Below are 22,580 nucleotides of genomic sequence, written 5' to 3'. Positions count from 1 at the left end.
TGCCATGTCATGACCAATGAGAACAGCGATTTGTGCGGAAACAAACGTGCTGATACATCATGCCACGCCCCCCCAGTGTGGTGTCGCCGGGTAATGACGTGCGACGCTCCCTGTCACCGAGGAGTCACGGATAGCGCTAGCAGTGGCGGGAAGTAGTACCTACCTTCCCAGGTATAACCTCAGGCTCCGGAGTTGTGGGGGAAGTCATCTCCGACTACATAAGCCACAGCTGTCGGGGTCACCACAGCGGTAATAACTTTTTTTTTCTCCTATGACATGTGAGGGCTTGTTTTTTTTACAGTAAGTTGTATTTTCCAACAGCATGATTTTTAGTTTTACAATAAAGTTTAACAAAATTATTAAGTAAAATGTTTATGCAGTTTACTGTACAATATACAACATAATATACTCTGTAGGTCGGTGCGGTTGGGTATGTGCATGCCATCCTATGCTGCAATACTTTTTGTCTATGATAAAAGCATTATTAGGGTTTTTGTGGGATGAGTATTAATAAATATTTTGTGGTATATTTGACATTTTTATCCCTTTATTAAATATTTTTGGGAGGAAAGAAGCGCATGATTTTTTTTATTTTCATGTTTATGCCCTTCCCACATTGGGTATAAAAACATAATACCCGCCAAGATTGTTGAGGATCAGACATTGCCAATTTATTTTATTATTAGTTACACACACAAAAATAATAAAAAAAAAAATAGTTTTATTACTTTATAAAATCTTATCTTGCATCCAAACCAAGCATGAAAAACTAGGGGCACTCGTAGATCCAGCCACTGTGACTCTGGTTATCATCTTATATCTATTATCCATGGCCCCCTTCCTTGTAAAATCAACTTTTATAATTATGCTAATGATCCTGAAGGGTTCTATTCGGGGTTTACAGAACCCCTCACTACTGTAGCTTCACAGGCTGTTACAATGAGCTGAGGGGGGTCTCCACTCCCCATGGACTCATTTCCGCTGCTTGATTATACAGGCAGGGGAAAACATATTCTGCTCATTGCAAATCTGCAGCACTCAGAGGCTCTGCTATCGCTCCTAGAACCTTTCAGGCTTATTAGCATACTTTTAAAAGTTGATGATAGAAGGAAGGAGGCCAAAATCAAGCCTCAATCTGCAAGGGGAATGGCACGGTATCCCGCAACATTATATCAGGGGGCCAAGGGGATGACAGACAGGCTCTTGTTCTGTCTTATCCTTTCCTTTTTGATACTTAGGAAAGGCGGACAAGGAGAGACCAGAAAGCGTTCATAGAGTAGTATTTTGCAAAAAAAAAAACAATGATACAGATTTTGGTGAGGTGATTGGAGTGAGGCTCACCGGAAAGAGTTGTGCTGAAACCAGGCACAATGCTAGTGCAAAGTTTCAGGTAGGGTATCGTATGGTGCTGCCCGTTGACAGGATCCTTAAAACCCAGTAGCCACACCGCGGAGGAGCAAGTATGTTGGGGGGAGGGGGGGTTGGCGTTACACAACATGTTTTGGAATCTCTAAGGATTCCTTTTTCAAGTGAGAGAAGACTAAAAGAAAATAGATATAAAAAACATATACAACGTATATATACGCGAGTATAAGCCGAAGCCCCTACTTTTACCACCAAAAACTGGGAAAACCTGCTGACTCGAGTATAAGCCAGGGTGGTAAATGCATTGGTCACAGCCAACCAGCCACCTGTAGTGTATAGCCAGCCATACTTTTTCCTAACAGAAGAGAGAGAGAGCCGCGGCCAAGCAGCAGGAAGCCGTGCCGAACATTGGGGACGGCAGAAGGGGAGTATGTAAGTTTATTTGTTTTAATGACTTGTGTATAAGCCGAGGTGAAGTTTTTCAGCACTTTTTTATGCTGAAAAACTCGGCTTATACACAAGTATAGAGAATTGAAATGGGGATGGAAAATATCGTGTAAAAATAAATAACTAAATGACTGCATATATGAATAAATACGTTGGAACGATAAATCCTTAATAAATAAATTAATCAATTCATTTAAAAAATAATATAATAATAAATAAAAATAATATTTAAAAAATAAATAAATCAATTCATAGGTTAAAGTGAACATGTATATGCAAATGAATAGACATATGAAAAATGGAGTCCAGCCCATACAAGGGGATTAGCATAAAATCAGGCTTGATACAACACAGATAAGTGAATTCATAAGTAAGTAAATAAATAAACAAGTAAATGGGTAAGTAGCATCATTGATACATCTGTGGAAAGAGAAGAAAACTGCGATTTCCCGGAAACGATCTCTCCTCTGGCTCTATCACAATAACTTGGAAACTACGCAAATGTATAAATTACATCATCATCCCTTGCAGATTTCCTAAATAATGCCGGAGTGGGAATCCTATTATGCTAAAGGAGAGGAGGATGAGGATGAAGAAAATGAAGATGGAGAAGCTGAACCCGGTGGTAAGAAACTGCATTTGTACAGACCATATTATGTAAATAATGGAAAACAGCCACTTTTAGAGGCTTTTGTTATTGTCTCTCTGCACCCTTTCTGTTACTACTTCAGTTATTTTAGCAGAAGTTTGATGGAAGCGACAGTACAATTTATTCCGTCTCAAATAACAGAAGCCTAGCGGACGTGGTGCGAACTGACACTAATGGAAGTCATTAAAAGCCCATCCAAATCAATATTTATTTTATCGGAAGATATGAACAGGTGTGAACTGGGCCTTAACTGTACATGAATGCTTTTCTCTGTACCCTGCTGCATAGCAATGTTTACTGGCAGGAACTAATCATCTCCAATAAGGGGAAGATGCTCAGTGTCAAGGTTAGTGGTATAGACTAAGAAGTGTTATGGTGTGTGATAGATTTATGGTTATAACCTTTGGGTGAAGTTTTGCTTTATGTTAAAGGGGTTATCCAGTATGAAGATATTGATGAGCTTGCATAGGAGTTACACTAAGTTCATACTGGCACTGGCCTCTATCCTGACAACTGAGCTGGGATTCTGGTTCCATAAAATATCTTTTAACTAAAAAACAATCCTTTACTTGGAACCTATCAGTTCCCTTAGGTAGAGTATGAAATGTCCTTTCTAAATTGTCAAATTTCAATGGTTTACCTATTAAAAAATGCACCTATTAACACCCACCATTAAATGAAATCTACCACTAGGATTGTAAACCAAGCACACTGACATGCTGGTGTGTGCCCCCTCTAGCATCTTCTGGTCTTCTTTAAGCTTCTTATGCCCTGGTTTTAAGAAAAAAAGGCTTTAAAAATTGTGAGAATGAGCCTTGTGGGGGGGGGGGGGGGGCTGGGCTAGAATAAGAGCAGATCCTGCTAGAGAGGGGGCACACACCAGTAGTATGTCTCTGTGCTTGGTTTGCAATCCTTATTCCTGGTGGTAGATGTCCTTTAACACCTGTGATTGGTGCTGACACTGATCATGGTAGCATGTTGGTATTTCAATGACTTACTATTTTCTGTATACTAAGTAAAAATGATTTTTATATTGATGTTTTTTTTTTTTTTCTATTCTGGAGTAGAGTTTCGTTATGGAGGCAGGGACAGTCTGATCTTCCTTGTTGATGCCTCTAAACAAATGTTTAAGAGCACAGCCGATGATGATTTAACGCCGTTTGACATCTCTCTGCAGGTAATTTATTAGATGGCATTTATGAACTGAGATACTTAATTGAAATCTAGCATCAAAATCAATCATAATAAACCAGGGACACAGATCACAGAGGGGCTAGTGTAGCTTTACTGTATTGTGGTGCCCCTCCAGCATCTTGACTCGATAAGAAGGCAGGGTAAAAAGTGTTTTTATTTTTTTTAGTCACGTCTGCAATCTTGGCAATTTTCTTTAGAACCACCTCTTGAATCATAGATAACATTTTTCATAGATTAACCCATTTTCTGAACAAGTTATGCAACCTGTGCAAAGGCCAATGTGCAGTAAAGCTGTGGGATTTCACCAATTGATTGCAATGTACAAAACATTACAGAATAGTATATCTACCGGCAATGTATTGTGACTCTCTTTCTCAGTGCATTCGAAGTGTCTATACAAGCAAGATCATCAGCAGTGACCGTGATCTCCTGGGCCTGGTGTTTTTTGGTACAAGAGAAAGCAAAGGCTCTGAAACTTTCAAACACATTTATGTTCTCCATGATTTGGATACTCCAGGTATGAGTTTATAGTTAGGAAAAAGTATCCTTTACCATAGTGGTACACAACCTTCTTGTATTTGGGGTCTGGCTGCGGTGGCATTTTTTTTTTTTTCCAAGGACCGGAAACATGTACCCTGGAATAAAATTGCATGCCCTGCAAATACCTCGTATCTAAACCAAAATCATATAATGTGCCAATTCCAATCTAAATGCCACCTTTTCTGTAGTCCCACTTTATAGTTCTGCTCATTTTTCTGTAGCCCCCACCCCTCTTTTATAGTGCGCTCTTTTATGTAGCCCCTTTTTGCATACCAAGTACAAGCTGTTGCAAAAAATACACTGAGAAACTGATTGACCTAGGGTGGGAAATGCAGCTGCTACTCATGAACAAATTGTCCAGCAACCTCCCCTCATAAAATGTCCGGAGCAGTACCCCGTTAAAAACACACAGCCCCCAATAGTAATGTCCCCTGCACAGCCACCATTAGTAATGGCAACTGCCCAGCTCCCTTTAAAAATTAAAAAAAAAATCTATATACTTGCCTCTGACACTCCACTTCTCCTGCGGCTCTAGATTCTTCTCCTTCCCGGCAGACGGCCAGTGGTCTATGCACTCTACCCACTCGTACACACTATGTTGTAATCTGCATTATTAAATTCCAATTAATATGAAGCTAGTAGATCAGTTTATTCGCCATTATCTTTTCCTATTGATGAACCCTTTAAGTCAGGGGTCTCAAACTCAATTTACCTGGGGGCCGCTGGAGGTAGATTCTGGGTAAGGCTGGGCCGCATCAAGTTTTCCACACAAAATGCGCTTACAAAATATCATTATTCAGATTCAAATGTCATGGCGTCTCCCAGCGCAAGGAAAGCCCCGAGCTGGGAGACGTGTTCTCTCTATGAACGCGCCCTGTGCACCGAGGGGTCCCAAGCTCCTACCGCACTGAGCCCAGTCAGGGACACTCCATCCCCCCCTCCCCCCCGGTACTTGCCTCCCATCGAAGAAGATGAAGTCGCCGCTCTGACCTGCACCAAGTGCGTTCAGAGCGGCGACTTCATCTTCTTCAAGTACCGGAGGGAAGGGGATTAACCGGTTACGGGCCCTTTCCTGTTTTTTCATGTCCATTTTTCACTCCCCACCTTCAAAAATCTATAACTTTTTTATTTTTACACGTAAAGAGCTGTGTGATGGCTTGTTTTCTGTGTAACAAATTGCACTTCATAGTGATGGTATTAAATATTCCATGCCATGTACTTGGAAGCGGGAAAAAAATTCCAAATGCAATGAAAATGATGAAAAAAACGCATTTGCGCCATTTTCTTGTGGGCTTGGATATTACGTCTTTCACTGAGCGCCCCAAATGACATGTCTACTTTATTCTTTGGGTCGGTACGATTAAGGGGATACCAAATTTGTTATAGGTTTATAATGTTTTTTACAAAAATTAAAACCTCCTGTACAAAAATTATTTTTTTGATTTTGCCAACTTCTGGCGCTAATAACTTTTTCATACTTTGGTGTACGGAGCTGTGGGTGGTGTCATTTTTTGCGAAATTTGATAATATTTTCAATGATATCATTTTTAGGACTGTACGACCTTTTGATCACTTTTTATTAATTTTTTATATTTTTCAAAATGGCAAAAAAGTGCCATTTTCGAGTTTGGGCGCTATTTTCCGTTACGGGGTTAAACGCATTGAAAAAACGTTATCATATTTTGATAGATCGGGCATTTTCGGACGCGTCGATACCTGATGTGTTTATGATTTTTACTGTTTATTTATATTTATGTCAGTTCTAGGGAAAGGGGGGTGATTTGAAATTTTAGGTTTTTTTATTATCATTTTTTTTTTTTTTAACTTTTTTGTATTTTTATTTATACTATTTTTCAGACTCCCTAGGGTACTTTAACCCTAGGTTGTCTGATCGATCCTATCATATACTGCCATACTACAGTATGGCAATATATGGGGATTTTCCTCCTCATTCATTACAATGTGCTATCAGCACATTGTAATGAAGGGGTTAAAACGAAATAGGAGACGGACCATGGAGACGGATCGCCGCCCCCCGATGACGTCACGGGGAGCGGCGATCCCAGGTAAGATGGCGGCGCCCATGCGCCGCTATCTTTTTGAGGCTGCCGACAGCTTTGCCGGCAGCCATCGCTGTGAAAACACCCGCGATCGGTACTAGCACCGATCGCGGGTGTTACCGGTAAGCCTTTGCTGCAATATGCAGCAAAGACTTACCGGCTATGGAGAGGGCTCGGCCCGTGAGCCCTCTCCATGCAGCGCGACCTGCCCTCTCCATGCAGGTGGGGGCCGCAAAATATTGTCCCGCGGGCCGCAGTTGGCCCGCGGGCCGCGAGTTTGAGACCCCTGCTTTAAGTTGATGTTTGCTAATGTAAGTGCCAGCAGCATTTAGAGTACTGTAGTATATCCTAGTATTTGTCATTTACCTTTTACATGCTTTATTTAAAAAAGTGTATATACTTTAGGACCAATTGTAGATGGTTTATAGGGGCTTTCTCATTGCAGACACATATCCTTTAGCTATTGGTGATGGTATGTTGTGGAACGCTTACTGGTTTCAAGAACAGAGACACAAATGGCTTTTCATTGTTCATTCACCTCTTGGGAATTAAAACAACCTAAGGCTGCATTCACACGACTGGTGCCCGCCGTACCGTAGCACAGCGGGCACACGGCAGCGTGCGGAGAGAGGAGGAGGGGGAGAGCGCTGCTCACCCCCGCCCCTCTCCATAGGGATATATGGCGCATGGCACCGTATGCCCTGAAAAAATAGGACATGTCCTATTTTTCACGGGGCACGGAGCAGTACGGTGCCCATTGCCGTCTATGGGGGACGTATATCGGCCGTATATACGTCCCCCTTGCAGTCGTGTGAATGCAGCCTAAATAGTTGAGTCCAATCTTTGTTCAACGTAAGTTTCAGAAGTGGAATCCAATCACACACTTATTCCCTATCCTAAGTATCTGGTGATAAGTGTGGGATAACTCCTTTTTAAAGTAGGTTTAAAATGCTGTTGGGGTATATGCATAATATGAAAGACAATTTGTAATGTGTGTCTGATATTTCTGTGCAGATGTTGTTGTCAGATGTTGCCACTTCCTGTGGTGTCTTGTTCAAAGCTACAGTCCAGGCTCTGAACTGATGGGTGCTCCCCCATTAATGTGGAGGAGGGGAGAGGAATAAGTAAGCTCCTCTTTTGCACTCTATCACATGGCGTCACATACTGAACTGCAGTAAGAAGAATATATGATCTGCCGTGTGCCTGTTTACATGATTTACATCATGGGACAAAGGAAAGAGCTCAAACATTCTGCTTCTCAGGCTGTTATGAGTGAGAAGACAAAGAGATAGGATAAGTCTCTGCAGACATGTGAGGAAGGGGGAAGATGAAGCTCATGCTTGTACAGAAGATAACCGAAAAGAAGGGGGAGGCAGGGGACAACCACACAAAAAATGAGGGAGTGCCTTGTGGTTACGGAGAGGGAGAAGGAGCTCATTACACACAGCCTGCTGTGCAAGGTTTCATGGGAATTGTAGTCAAGTCATGTAATCAGACAATGCAGGTAGGGAAATATTCAGTGGGTGAGGAAATCATAGGAACAGGTGAATAATTGTGTGTTTTCCTGGAATAGGCTAAACATGTGTGCTAGGGCAGTGGTGGCGAACCTATGGCACGGGTGCCAGAGGCGGCACTCGGAGCCCTCTCTCTGGGCACTTAGGCCATCACCCCAGCATGAAGTTCACCAGACAGGACTGAAAGAATCTTCCTACAATGATAGGCAAATTTGCCCTCCTCCTTTCAACTGCGTTGGTGTCTTTAGGAGGCTGAACGATTAAAAGTTGTCAAAGAACAAGGAGAAATAAATTACTGCTTAAATTGCTGTGCTGGCACTTTACAATAAATAAGCGGCTTTTGGTGGAAGTTTGGGCACTCAGGCTCTAAAAGGTTCGCCATCACTGTGCTAGGGTATGGGGATGAGATTTTCAAAATGTTATTTTTTAAAGTGATTTAAGCTTTATGTATTAAATATAATGCATACTTCCCAAATGTGAAAGAAAAACTCTTGTCTACAAACAATGGATTGCGGTCCAATGTTTGTGGCCTGTGTGTCTTTAACATGTGAAGAAAGACTGTCCACAAACACCGGCAATGATAGGACTTGCTCTGAGCTTTGTTTGTGCATGATCCCATGGAAATGAATTTGTCCACCTGCATGGAGTGTAATTTGTAATGTTCTTACTTTATTACATGAAGACAAAATGAAAAATGTGGCCATTGTTAACTAATATGTGTTTATAGGTGCAAAGCGAGTTTTGGACTTGGATAAATACCGAGAAGATAAAGGAAGGTCATACTTCTCTGAAACCATTGGACATTCATCAGACTTTTCAGTGGGGGAGGCTCTCTGGCGCTGCGAAAAACTGTTTAGCAATGTTAAGCTAAAAATGAGTCACAAGCGTATAATGTTGTTCACTAATGAAGACGATCCACATGGAGGTGAGCCTGCCAAAATCACACAGGCAATAACCAAGGCAAAGGACCTGCGTGATCTGGGTATGTATTGGCTAGACCTCTCTTTTTTTCCTTTAATATGTACAATAGGAGAAACGGGGGGAAGTTTTTGGTTGTGGGTTTGTTATTTTCTCTTTATGTGTTGGTGTCTATGTAGAAGTACTTTGTACATTTTGCAACAAAAAATTATCTAATAGAAAGAACTGAACTTGATGGATGTGCCGGCATCTTTTTAAGGAATTTTCTTGGATCTCATGAATCTTGAGAAAGAAGGGGGCTTTGACTTCTCTCTGTTCTATCGTGACATTGTAAATACTGATGATGATGAAGACCTTGGTGTGCAGTTCAAAGCTTCCAGTAAACTAGATGACCTCATGAGAAAAGTGCGGGCTAAGGAAAGCAAGAAGAGATCTTTGTGCAGGTAAAAGGCCAACATTCACATCCTTCTTAGTTGAATTACCCTTAAACATGTTTTTTAGGGCTAACTTTTGATGGCCTATCCACAGGATAGGTTATTCATAGTTGATCGGTTAGATATCTACACCTAGTGTTTAACCTACTTATTTGAACTGTACTTTAAATATTGCTGTAACTTACATTTATAGGCTGCTTTTAGAATCAAAATTGATCTTTCTCTTCCTTAAAGAGGACCTGTCACCCTGTATAAGCCCACTAGGAGCTGCTTACTAAAGTAAGCAGCTCCTACCCTAGTGTTAAACTGCTAGCCATATCTGAACCTTCCGATAATGCTAGGAAACACTGCAGTACAAAGCTTGGTCCGGCGTTCACAGCGCTAACAGTGGTGCAGTGTATTCGTGAGGGGTTGGTCCAAAGAGACAGTGACTGGTACATGAAGCTCGGCCTATGGAGTAGCCCCGGCTTTAGATCCGAGTCTGCGAAGCCTGCGCTCTGCGCAGAACCCATCTTCGCAGCCGAGTTACCAGGAGCTGTGTGCTGAAAATTCATTGGTAGGATGATCAAAGAGAGCTACTACTCATTGCTAATGATCTAAGAACCTACAATCCATATAGAAAGAACTTTTCTTTTTTTAAGTTATTATTGGTTTCTATGGACAAAAAGTTTTAGACAGTAGTTGAATTTGGCCATTTATTACCACTTCTCTATGCATTATAGCACGACTGCTAGAAAAGTCCTCTATATGTGCTGTTTATCTATATTGTGTTTTATCATATGCAGAATCCCTCTGAAGTTGGACGATGGCCTATACCTTACAGTTGGAGTGTACAACTTGATACAAAAAGCTATCAAACCTGCTCCAGTAAAGTTGTACCGTGAGAGCAATGAGCCTGTTAAAACTAAGACGAGAACGTTCAACAGGGAGACAGGAAGCCTCCTACTTCCCAGTGACACAAAGAAGGCTCAGGTATCTACAGTAAAGCCATAAGTATATCAAACCCTGAATAAAAGCACTATGGGAATCAATGAATAAAGGGATTGCACCACTACAGACAATTATGCCTTACCCACAAGGAAAGAAGAGTCATATCGCTAAGGTCTGAGTGCTGGGTACCCCAGCAACTGGAAGAATGGGTCCCCAAAAGACACACTCTACAGCAGCCTCAGGAAATGACACAAATGCTCTGGATTGGGGGGAGGGGCTTTGAGATAACACAGCATTAAGTGTCTATTGTCATAATAACCTTTTAAGCCGACATAATAGCGGAATATATTTTTTCATGTTCCCTGCTGGCATAATTTACACATCAAGGCATATTCTCACATCACAAACAAAGATGACGGCCCTGAAAAACTTGCGCATGCGCAAGATGTCTCTTCTTGCGCAGCCACCAGTTTACTAGTGAGGCTGTGGAAGAAAAGACATCTTGCGCAGGCGGGAGTTTTGCAGACAGCCGGATGATATCATTAAGCAGGAGGATCCAGGGTCATTATAAAGTTGGAGTGGGGCTTGAATATTTTAGAACATGGCGGAGCCATGAGCCTTAGGGCGCGTTCACACGTTCCGCTATCGTCGCGTTCATAACGCGACGCTAGCGCACAGGGGGCGGAGTTTGGGGCGATCACATATGCGTTTCCATGCGATCGTGTGATTAATCGCATGCGTTTCCCGGGAAACGCATATGCGATCGGCCCGAGCTCCGCCCACTGTGCGCTAGCGTCGCGTTATGAACGCGACGATAGCGGAACGTGTGAACGCGCCCTCAGGCTTTAGGAGCCTTAGGCTCTTTTATATGTTTTTATAAACTTAATTTCTCTGTAATAAAGATCACCTGGACTTGGTGAAAAATGCTGTGATCCACCCCTAGAGGTAGCATCTATGTGAGGACAGTCTACCATCAGTAATTTGATTGTAGATGTCCTTTTAAGTTGAATTTGTATGTAAATTGGAACTGGTCTAATTGGAAATCCAGGCATTGTTTTTTTTTTTTGTAGCTGGTGAGTTAGATTTTTACATTTATATGCTGTAATGGGAATAAGGATTATCAATAAAGCGTCATTACAGACACCTTCCAGCTGAGCATTGCATCCTGAGACTTTTGTAACATCCAGAGGTCACAGTGGGCAGAGATGTCCGTCTGTACCTAGGGGGGTTGTCTGTAAGTTGAGCTTCCTTAAGTCAGGGACTGTCTGTATACATGATTTTTTGTCTGTTAAATGACAGCTTTTCTTGCTATGGGGAGCATATTGATATTTTGCTGTTAGCATTGATGTACTAACCAGAAACGCTTATTAATCCTTCTCTGGTCAGATTTATGGTAACCGGCAGATTGTCCTGGAGAAGGAAGAGACGGAAGAACTGAAGAGGTTTGACGATCCCAGTCTTGTGTTGGTTGGTTTTAAACCAGTGAGTTTGCTGAAGAAACATCATTTCATCCGGCCTGCACAGTTTGTTTATCCGGAAGAGTCTCTTGTCAGTGGTAAGTCTAATTGTGGACCATGACATCATCACTAATCACTTTTCATACTAATAAGATAACCTCAGGACAGGTTGTCTAATGTGTGATTGGTGGGGGTGCAACACCAGGAACCCGCTCTAGTCAGCTGTACCCCGCAACTTTAGACTATTTGCACACATTGCGGATTACTTTAATTACTTGCTGAATTTCCGTGCAGATTTTGTTGCACAATTTAAATGCATTATTTTGAATGTGAAATTGTTGTGTGTTGTAGAAAAGCCTTAAGCTACCTGCATTCTTAGGGCCTAACGCGACTGACCGCTGAACAAAAGTGTGTAATAACTATTCCTCTTGACATGTACGCTCCTCTTATAATGTATATTCTTTATAAAACTGAAATCAAATATTTAATTTAGTTTGAAAACTGATTTACCAGATATTCACTAAACAAGTGAATGAACTCTTGTTTTAGTTGTACACTATGTTGTATATATGATAAATATATTTCATCCCTAGGTAGCAGCACGTTATTTCATGCTCTACTCATTAAATGCTTGGAACGACAAGTGATGGCCATTTGCAGGTACACCCCACGCAGAAATACACCACCGCGTTTTGTTGCGTTGGTTCCACAAGAGGAGAAACTGGATGATGAAAATGTACAGATTAAACCTCCAGGTAAGGACAACCTTAGAACTAGAACTATAATAGATTGTAATTATGCAAAACACTATGTAAAAAAAAAAAGTTTTCAAAAAAATGTACTGAATAATATTTCTTTAGTGAGTCTATAAATTTGTTTTTGGAAACAATATCTCCTCCATTAGATCCCCCTTCATAGATGACCTTTAGGCCTCATGCACACGAACTGGGCGGCCATACGTCGGCGCACTGCTCACCCCCGCCCTTCTCCATAGAAAATAGCCGTTGATACGGCCAAGGAACTACTTGTGCTCACCTTACCGACTCCAGGCTCCATAGCCGTCTATGAGGGACGTATGTATGGCTGCAAGATTGTGGCCGTACATATGTCCCCCAGACGTTCGTGTGCATGGAACCTAAGTCTGACCTGTCTAGAGAACAGCCTTTTTACGCTGACTTGGGTTGGTGGCGATGCAGTAACCACACAAGCAACATCTCTAAAAATTTCCATATAAAGCGGGACTGCTTCATGAACAGTCAGTTTTGATAAAAGGTTGTCCTTTCAACACCATACTTTTCTTTGGGAACAGCTCACTAAGTGTTTCACATCATAATAGTGCGCAGTCTAGTGGAGGAGATTCAGTAATGAGCATGAGAAAAAAGTGCATCCACATTCATCTTGTCTAAAAGCCTACATCCGTAGATCATAATTTCCCCAAATACTAATGAAGAAATATTCAGCACATACTGCAGTGAACTAATAGGAACAATTATTTATTTTTTGTGCCGGTCCATTTTATTCGGACTCTGATTCCGCCAAAATGGTCCCCTTAGGCTGCCCTATAATTCATAGGACTTTCAAACTATGAACTATACTTGTGTCCTATGCTACATAGGGTTGTCGCTCCTAGCAGTTGCACCACTTTTGATCAGACATTTATTCCTTTTTCTGTGGAGAGGGGATAAGGCCACTCGCACACAACCGTGTTTGTTCCATCCAACTCGGGCCCCATTCACGTCTTAATGGAAACCAATGGCAAACAGTCTATGGACAATGTCCCACCACACAGCAACCTAGCTGCAAAATATTGGACACGTCCTCCCTTATCCGACCCGGCTGTGGGTTCCAGCCCAGGCAAGCACACAGCAGTGTGAATGAGGCCTTTCTGTGCGCATGTTCCAGAGTATCTGGACTGGACACTGAGCCAGGGATTTGGTGTCCAGGTCAGTGTACCTGGCATGCACCGGGTTTGATGGAACAAATTTGTTAATGTGCAACCAGCTTAGAAGTGGTTTTCTGATCGCCCAGAACACACAGGAGTGTGCGCCATCCTCACCCAGTGACTCTAAAGGTGTCTTTTGTGACACATCTGCCTTGCTTGTTTGGCTCAGCATTTCATGGAAAGTTTACTTTTGCCTGCATGTATTCTATTCTATACATTTACATACATTCTAAACATTTTGTCCACACAAAATACAATTTCTCTATTGTGAAATAGTAATCTTTCAACAAATCATTAGTATAGTGTGTACGCGCATGTTCAATAACACTGAGTATTAGATAACCGGTTATAAACTATTGTAATTTTCCCTTTTGCCTGCCTTTACCTAAGATATGTATGTATTATGGCAGTGTTTTTGTTAGAAAATTGACTGTTTTATAACTTATACCTGTATAATGTCTAGCTCATGGGGATTTGCCTAAATATGTACATTTATATTCTGGAGTTTTCATTGTTGATAAGAAATATTCCTTATTTTTGTTTAGGTTTCAATCTCATTTTCATGCCATACGCTGATGATATTCGTAAAATAGACTACCCTGAGATTGTTCCAGCAAATGATGAACAAGTGCATAAGATGAAAGAAATTGTCCATAAGCTGAGATTTAGATACAGGTATGATGTGCTGGGTGTGAGTTTCATTTAGTGCATTTCATTAATTAATTTTTGAAACTGTCATTCTGCCTTGTAAAAAAAAAAAAAGAAAGTCCTGCAGATTAATTTGCCGAACTTAGTGGATGGAGGAGGAAAAAGGTAGGTAGCAAGTTATCACACATCCACAGGAAAGCTGATCACTTGCTGATCACCACAGAAACCCCCAACAATCTTGAAAACAGAAATATATTGGCAGGTCACAATTGTGCATTTCTGCTATAGTCATCTATATGGTAACAGCTGGAGATAAATGAAAAATATGCCAAGAGATGAAGGTTGACATCTTCGATAAATTTTGTTAAAAGGGTTGTCCACAACCTGTAAAACATGGCTGTTCTCTATCAAAAACAGCGCCACATTTTCCCTTGGTTTGTGCAGGTATTGCAGCTGTGTAGCAATGAATAGCATTTAGGTCAGAAAACGTGCTGCTTTCAGAAAAAAAACAGCCATGTTTTCACCCCCTAGACAACCCCATTAATACTTTCTCGACAGCCTTCAGTTTAAATCTGTCAAAATTATCCATGCATATTTCAGTCAGTATACATAGAAGGTTGTCAGTTAATAGATCTGATGGGGTTAATAGTTTATGGGAACCTGTCACTAGCTGTATAAGTGAAAAAGGTGGAGGCTATTGCCAAACCAGTTCCTTACGCTGTATGGAGGAGACCCAACCAGGTTGAAACAGTGTTGTCTGTTCCTTCTGGAATAGATATACTGGTTTGGCTTAATCCCACATCATGTTTTTAGACTTCTTGAAGGTCATACTTAGTGTTAAGGGGGCTGCCTTTTAAGGTAGCAATAGGAGGCATTGTTTTCCATTTAACACCTTTGAAAAACGTATTTGCATACTTCCCTGAAAAAGGTGGAGACAGATTCCCTTTTTGGCTTTATGAATAGGGTTGATGTGCTATACAGCAGTGTTCCTCAATCACCGGGCTGCGGCCCAAGACCGGGCTCTGGAGCACCTGGCACCAGACTGTAAAAAAAAAATTCAATGGACAATGGAAGCAGGGGAGGCACTGAACAGGAAAAGGGCCGATATAAGTGTGGGGACGGGGTGCTTCTTCGGACAGTAAAGCCATACATTTTTGGCTAGACACCAGAATACCTACCCATTGCTATTGGTCCCTGGGCGAAATAAGATTGGGGACAACTGCTATACAGGACAGTCAACTACACAGCAGATACCCACTGCTAACACCCACTAGTGTTAATCCTATAAAAGAAGCCATTAAGAAAATTATGCAACCGGAATTTTTTTGTCAATTATTCTGCATTTGGATTTTTTTTTTCAGCAGTTAATTTTCTGTATAATACTAGTAGTTTTACTTCTGCAGTGTAATAAAATATTTATATTTTCTACATCATGTATTGTTTAGCCTCATTTTGTAGGTTCTATATATTCTGTGCGGGTGACCCACAGTCAATTTAGGACTTTCATGTAGTTGGGTAGACCCTAATCTAACCTATGCCACCATAGAACCACAAAACCTGCCACCAACCTGTTATACTGGTCATTGTCAGGATAACAATGATGTCCTTCTATATTGTGCGAGATTTAGCTATATGTAAAAATAGATCTTAGAATTCAAATAAGTAAATAGTCGAGGTGGTAGAATGTTGGGGTGGTGATACAAGAGGATCACTGGGATGTTCCCCTCCTGGCTTCTTTCATGAGGGCTTGAGAAAGGCTCACAGACCCAAAACATTACCTGTTGTTAAATAAAGGACCGCTTTTTCCACTTGAATAGCTGGTTTTGGAGTGCTGCTTTTTTAAATTATTATTATATGATATCTGTAGCAGCGGGATAATAAATAACTGCTCTTAACAATTTCATATCTTAGCATTTCATATCATATATTCAGCACCACAGATATGAAACACAGATTAACTAAATGATCACACAAGTAATTTAAAGTACTTTATCTGCAACTCCTTATTCCTTCTGGTAAACAACACATTCAGCTTTATCTATTAGAAGAAATTGGTATATATACATACAATGATAGCGAGATATATGTATATAGAAGTATAATGATAGTGGTACAGCACCTATATTCCTGCCACCAGGCCTCCCCTTGCTCTGCTCCTGTATGTGCCCATCACACTACCTTCCCCTGTACCTCTAGTTGGGCTGTTTCTCCTGATGCTATAACGATTGGGCTTGTTAGAAGGCGGCCCTGAGGTGGCATGATGTTTATACCACCATGTGTCTACATGTTGACAGGCTCTGGGAGAGGGTACGGTTGTTAAAGTAAATATCCCCCTGCAAAGGGGTGCCATCTCTGTGTCTAACACCCATAGATTCCAATAGCTCCCCATCTCCCATTGCTCTTCCCCTGTGTCAATTTTAATGAATTGCCAACATTAGAATGAAGGTCACTGTTGTCTTCTCATCCCTTAGAACAGTGATGGCGAACCTTTTAGAGACTGAGTGCCCAAACTACAACCAAGACCCACTTATTTATCGCAAAGTGCCCGCACAGAAATTTAATTTGTGATTTATACTCCCTTCTCTGTCACAGCTTTTATTGATACCAGCCCCTGAGGACACCAATAAAGCAGAAAATAAATGAAATTTGGATGATCAAGATCTGTCCACAACTTCCCACTCCTCCTGTAGTCCCAGGTAGCACAGTTACCTTAAAATAGCTCTGTGCACAGCAAGTCCTGGGCTGCAGGAAGATACTTGGAGTCATCTCTGGTGATGGCCTGAGTGCCCACAGAAAAGGCTCTGAGTGCCACCTCTGGCACCAGTGCCATAGGTTAGCCACCACTGCCTTAGAACAATGGATTGTGTAAGATGATTCAAGAAGTACTTGCAGCTCTGGATGTGATAAAATGACAGTTTGATACTCCAGTCACATCCAAAGCTGCAGTCATATAAGTTTATATAATGGTAGATAGATGATTGCAGCTCTGGATGTGACTGGAGTATTAGAGGTGATCTAATACCGCCACAACAACGTTGGCCAAGTGTCGCAATCGAAATAATATTAACTTGCATATACACTTATAATAATAATGTCCTACATTACCCATAATAACCAATCCTAGACCATATTATTGACCTGTTGCAAAATAGAAGCTGGGCTGTGATTGGTTGCTATATGCATCCTGGCAAACATATGAATATCCAGGAAAATTGTCACAACCGACAATGGCTCTTATAGTCTGGCATTAGGTTACCAAGTGTATTTTGGAAAGCGTTGAGTGAAAATTTCCACTCTAAATTTAGTTTACGACCTTTCCTGGCTCACAAGAGGCATCTGTGCAAAATTTTGTGATTGTAATTTTGACAGTGGAGCTTCCTTAAGCAGACATACATACATACATACATACATACATACATACATACATACATACATACACTCAGCTTTGTATATTGGATATATAGATATCTATTCAATATATAAAGCATGGTATGACAAATGTCTCTTTATGGTTCTAGGTATTATCGAACCAAAATATAAGCATCTGAAACAAGGCTCGCACTCTCTTTGCCTCAGATAAGTTAGGCTAAGAGGGTGGAGTAGGTTTGTCACTAGAGATGCCATATATTGGGTTTTATAGTACTTGCTGTGCTCTTTTTATCAGATTAAATATAAGATGCTCATCTTTAAAATCGCATAAGGCTTATGATTCTGTGATCTACAAGGGCGGACAGTTTTCCTTCATTCAAGCCCTGCAATAATCATAATTCTTGGAGCGCTGGCAAGAATTGTGATTGTATCCCCCTTAATCTCACTTCTATGCCAAGTGGGTGTGGAGGAGTGTGCACTAACTATAGCTTACGTCTGTTCGGGTCTGAATGGGTGAAAGTCATTGCACGTTTCTACACCAGGCAATACCCGTGGCTGGAGGATGGAGCCTTATGATATACAGGCAGTCCCCGGGTTACATACAAGATAGGGTCTGTAGGTTTGTTCTTAAGTTGAGTTTGTATGTAAGTCGGAACTGTATATTTTATCATTGTAATCCCAGCCAGAACTTTTTTGGTCTCTGTGACAATTGGATTTTAAAAATGTTGGGTTGTCATAAGAATCAGGAATAACAATAAAGCTTCATTACAGACACCTGTGATAACTGTTACAGCTGATTATTGTATCCTAGGACTAAAGTACAATACATTACCAACATCCAGTGGTCTGTTTGTAACTAGGGGTTGTATGTAAGTCGAGTGTTCTTAAGTAGGGGACCGCCTGTATCCAGCGTGGCAGAGGTGGGGGTGGGGGGGATTTCATTATATGCTGATACACGATAAGTTCCCCCCAAAGGGTTAGAACATAGTATGGAATTGGATGCCAACTATGTAGTTACCTGCCAACAAGCCTAATGCAGATGGAAAGATAAAATTCTATTCTTTAATATCGTATGGCTGTAGCTGCTGTAAATCCCAAGACTCTCTTCTCGCAAAAGATGAGTTTTCTGCTCAATTTTTGCTTAAAGGGGTTTTCCAACGGACAAAAGTTAGGCCTTACACGGGATAGGGCCTAACTTGCTGATCAGTGGGGGTCTCAGTGCTGAGACCCCCACAGACCATGAAAACGTCGACACCTTGTTGCTTCGTCAGACTAATGGAGTGGCGCTCGGCAATTTCTGTCAACTCTATAGAGATTAATGGAGCAGAACGGTCATGTGCAGCCGTCCGCTCCATAAGTCCGAAGGACACCTCGTTTCTGGGATATGTGAAGTAATCAGTACTGAGACCTCCACTGATCAGCAAGTTAGGCCATATCCTATGAATAGGGCCTAACTTTTTTCTTCGTGGGGAAAACCCCTTGAACTTGTAGGATATTTTTTTTATAGGTAAACGGGTGAGCGGATATTTCATACCCTTCCTGATGGTGCTACCTTATAAACCTCTTGATACTGAGGGATAAGTAGTCTACCCTCACTCAGGTTAGCACTTTATATATAAACATCATTTCAATTATTCAATAACCTCTTGGTTTTTAAATTTTTATTGCATTTTCAACTAAAGAGTCAGTTTTAGAAGACTTATCGAGGTCAAACAATTTTGAGTTCGCAATGGATGGTGTCCCAGCCATTCTAGCCTTTCTGTACTGGCAAGTGTGCTTAAAAAAAAAAGGGCCCCTTTCTGACTTCCACTGAAACCCATTAGGTCGTGATTTGTGGAGTTTGCAGATGCCAAATTTTCAGAATCAGATTGAAATAACATAGCATATAGATAAAATAAAATGTATATAAAAATGAACCTTGTTTTAATTTTGCATTTGTTTTTCTGGTTGTACCATAATGTGCTTGTCTGCCTAGGAGCGAGTCATTTGAGAACCCTGTACTACAACAACACTTTCGTAACTTGGAAGCACTTGCTCTGGATTTGATGGAGCCCGAACCCATTGAAGATCTAACATGTAAGATTTTCTCTTATTTGTTGCTTTACTGGATTTCCCTTACTAAGCTTTTGTGAGCTGAGAGGCTTACTGCACAGTGACTGGGTGCCGTAGACTTCTGTAGTGGCCATTATCTTCTAATGCTTCGTTTTGGAGAAAGTCCCCTATTTATGTTATGCAAATGAGCCCCAGGGGCTCCTGTCTTCATCGCAGAAGCTTCTTCTGCTAATTATGACATCACCTCCTCTCGCTGGGAAAGGGGGGGGGGGAGTAATGCCCAACAGAGGCTATGAAGATGGAGCCAGAAGGGGATTCTTTGACATAGAGGCTCATTCGCATGACTTTCTCCACAACTAGGCCATTAGAGGATAAAGGAAGAATGGATCCTGTTTCGGGTGCAGTGTGCCCCCCTCCAGCCTGTCAACTGAAGGTAGACAGGGAAGTACATGGACTCTATGTAGCTGAACCTGGGGCGTATACAGCAATATTTATGGTTACCTTGAAACCATTTCGAACAATATGCTTTATATGTTGGTTAACTTTTTTTATTTTTCATCAAGTGAAGACTGGTACAAGGGACTTTGTTTAGAATGATGATGAATTTTTAATTTTTCGTTTCTTATTCTAGTGCCAAAGACAGACATGATAGATAATCGCTTGGGTTCTCTTTCAGAAGAATTTAAAGAACTGGTTTATCCACCTGGGTATAACCCAGAGAGCAAAGCTGTAAAACGTAAACAAGGTGAGATTGACTGCGCAAGAGGGTTATTGGTATTGGTTATTAAAATTGCATAAAGCATTAACGCCTTCCTTTGCTATTACAGTGGAACATCTGGGCAGGAGAATGGAGAGGGCTTGCAGACTAAGCCCTCTCCATACATGGTAGATGTTTGCTGGATATTGCTGTAACCTCCCACCGCTTACAATGGTGGCACCGAACATGGGAGTTAAGCTATTAAAATGCTACTGGTAAAGCGCTGCCATCTTATATTGGATCGGCCCCCACAGTAGCATAATTGCCATATACTGAGGTACGGTAGTACTGCAGTATATGGTAGGGTCTATGTAGGATGGGTTCAATAAAAGTGTTAAAAAATAGAAAATAATAAAAACCTAATGTTTAAATTGCCCCCTTTCCCTAGAACTGATTTAAAAAATTATAAACATGTTTGGTATCATCACATCCCTAAATTATTCCTGTCTGTGAACTCCGTAAAAGAAAATACCGCCCAGGTGTCTAATTTTATAGTAGTGTGTATAGTATTTTAGTGAGCAGCCTTAGGAACAAATATACAATATTGGGTTGAGCCAGCACAGCGGCTTAGTCAGGACATCTGTAGTGTCTGCACTAAGGTGTGATTGGGATCTGATAAAACTGCTTTGGAGCTGACAGATTAACTCCATCTGGCGTCCTATGAAGTGACAAGCGGTGATGTTCTGTGTAGGAAATACATACAGTGTGCTTCTTTAAAAATCACCCTCCTAGTCCCGCCCCTAATGAATACGCTGGAGTGCTTTGAACTTGGTCGACAGTTCCTATTGTACTTCACGGCAGTGTCTGCTAGCGCTCGGAGCTGCTTCAATGAGCTGGTATAAATTATAATAGGACACCTTACACCGCTCCAAACACTAAAGTATGAAAAATGTATTGTCGTCAGAACATGGCGAAATGAAGAATTTCTTGTGTTTGTTTTTTTTTTACAAAAGTTTTTTTTTTCAAGCATAATCAAATGTATGTAAATTTGGTGTCCGCTTGATTGTCCCCAACCTGAACAATAAAAGTGAGTGCACACTGAAAGCATTAAGAACAAAGCCCACAAAAAATGCAATGTGTTTTTTTTGTAAATTTTCTCGCATTTGGAATTTTTTTCCAACTTCCCAGTACATTGCATGGAATATTAAATACTGATGGCAAAGCGCCTCCGCCTTTGTCAGGGGGTCGGTAGCAATCTGTTGCTTTGACAGTCTATAGTCCTTACAGTACTCCCCGGCTTGTCATTCAGAGTGATCTCTGCCATTCTCCTTCCTGCTTCTGTTTGTATACAGCAATGTCTTCAGCCACGTGCCTGCTACTGAACTTAAACTCATACAAACAGAAGCCGGTGGTGATGGCTGGGATTATTGGATTTTTTTTTTCATGTATGGCAGAAAATTGGCATATAAGGTATAATAAAGCTGTACACCAGGAGCTCTACACCACCTGTAAACGCAAGCAGACATCAATCAACAATCCTTACAATGACAAGGCCTCTTCAGTTTCTTGATGTTGTTGGGCAAAAAGTGCAGCTATACGGAGCTGTATTGTAGCTTGATGTGTCATAAGTTGAATCTCTGCCAGTTCTAAACCCATAGCCTTATGCTTGTCCATAAAAGATAAGGATACCTAATTCATGACTTTATACTTAATATTTTGTAGGTGACGGCAGTAGCCAAGCTGGAAAGAAGGCCAAGACCGAAAGCTCCATTTCGGAAGCAGAGCTTAAAGCTTATGTAAAGAATGGAACATTGGGAAAACTGACGGTGCCGGTGCTGAAGGAGGCGTGCCGTACTTACGGACTGAAGGGTGGGAAAAAGCAGGAGCTTGTGGATGCACTTGTAGATTACTTTAATAAAAACTAAACCTTTATTCCATATGATGGAAATAAGTTTTTCAGACCATTCTATTGATTTGTTAAAATGATTGCTTTTTGATATGATTACAGAAGACGTTCATTTTAGTGGAGCTTATATACCTGCATATATAAAGTATCAAAATGTTACCTTCTTCTGTCTAGTTTCAGATGTCAATATTGCATTCTAGAGCTGGAATAAAACATTTTTTGGGTTAATAGCTGAGTAGCACTTTATTTTCACTAATCAGAATAGGAATTTTTCATTTTATGAATATCTGTTATTTCATTGTCTTTTGTTTCTAGATGCCAGGCAACTGGAGATATCCACATTTAGTTTCAACATAATTTTAATTAAGGAGAACAGAATGGTGCCTTAAAATGGCTCACGGCAAAACACATAACCCTCGCAGGGGGAATTGACAGAGATTAGTTTGGTATGATACATA

At 41.0% G+C, this 22,580-nt stretch overlaps 1 protein-coding gene across 2 annotated transcripts; it reads left to right on the top strand.

The window, feature by feature from the left end:
• Window positions 1-43: 43 nt before the first annotated feature.
• Window positions 44-22,352, top strand: XRCC6 (X-ray repair cross complementing 6). Of its 2 annotated transcripts, none has more exons than XM_072127043.1 (13): window positions 44-171; window positions 2,344-2,437; window positions 3,529-3,638; window positions 4,034-4,172; window positions 8,497-8,751; window positions 8,947-9,130; window positions 9,907-10,093; window positions 11,438-11,606; window positions 12,102-12,263; window positions 13,996-14,125; window positions 19,443-19,543; window positions 20,151-20,264; window positions 21,939-22,352. In XM_072127043.1, exons 2-13 carry the CDS (start codon window positions 2,356-2,358, stop codon window positions 22,139-22,141), a joined length of 1,836 nt encoding a protein of 611 aa, XP_071983144.1. In that variant the 5' UTR covers window positions 44-171; window positions 2,344-2,355; the 3' UTR covers window positions 22,142-22,352. The 2 variants fall into 2 exon arrangements, with proteins under 2 accessions (XP_071983144.1, XP_071983143.1); XM_072127042.1 differs by having other exon boundaries at window positions 57-249.
• The last annotated feature ends 228 nt before the right edge of the window (window positions 22,353-22,580 follow it).

The sequence above is a fragment of the Engystomops pustulosus genome, chromosome 10 (genome assembly GCF_040894005.1).
Source record: "Engystomops pustulosus chromosome 10, aEngPut4.maternal, whole genome shotgun sequence".
Lineage (NCBI taxonomy): Eukaryota > Metazoa > Chordata > Amphibia > Anura > Leptodactylidae > Engystomops > Engystomops pustulosus.
Note: the sequence above shows the minus strand (reverse complement) of the source record. Positions and strands in the feature narration are given on the sequence as shown.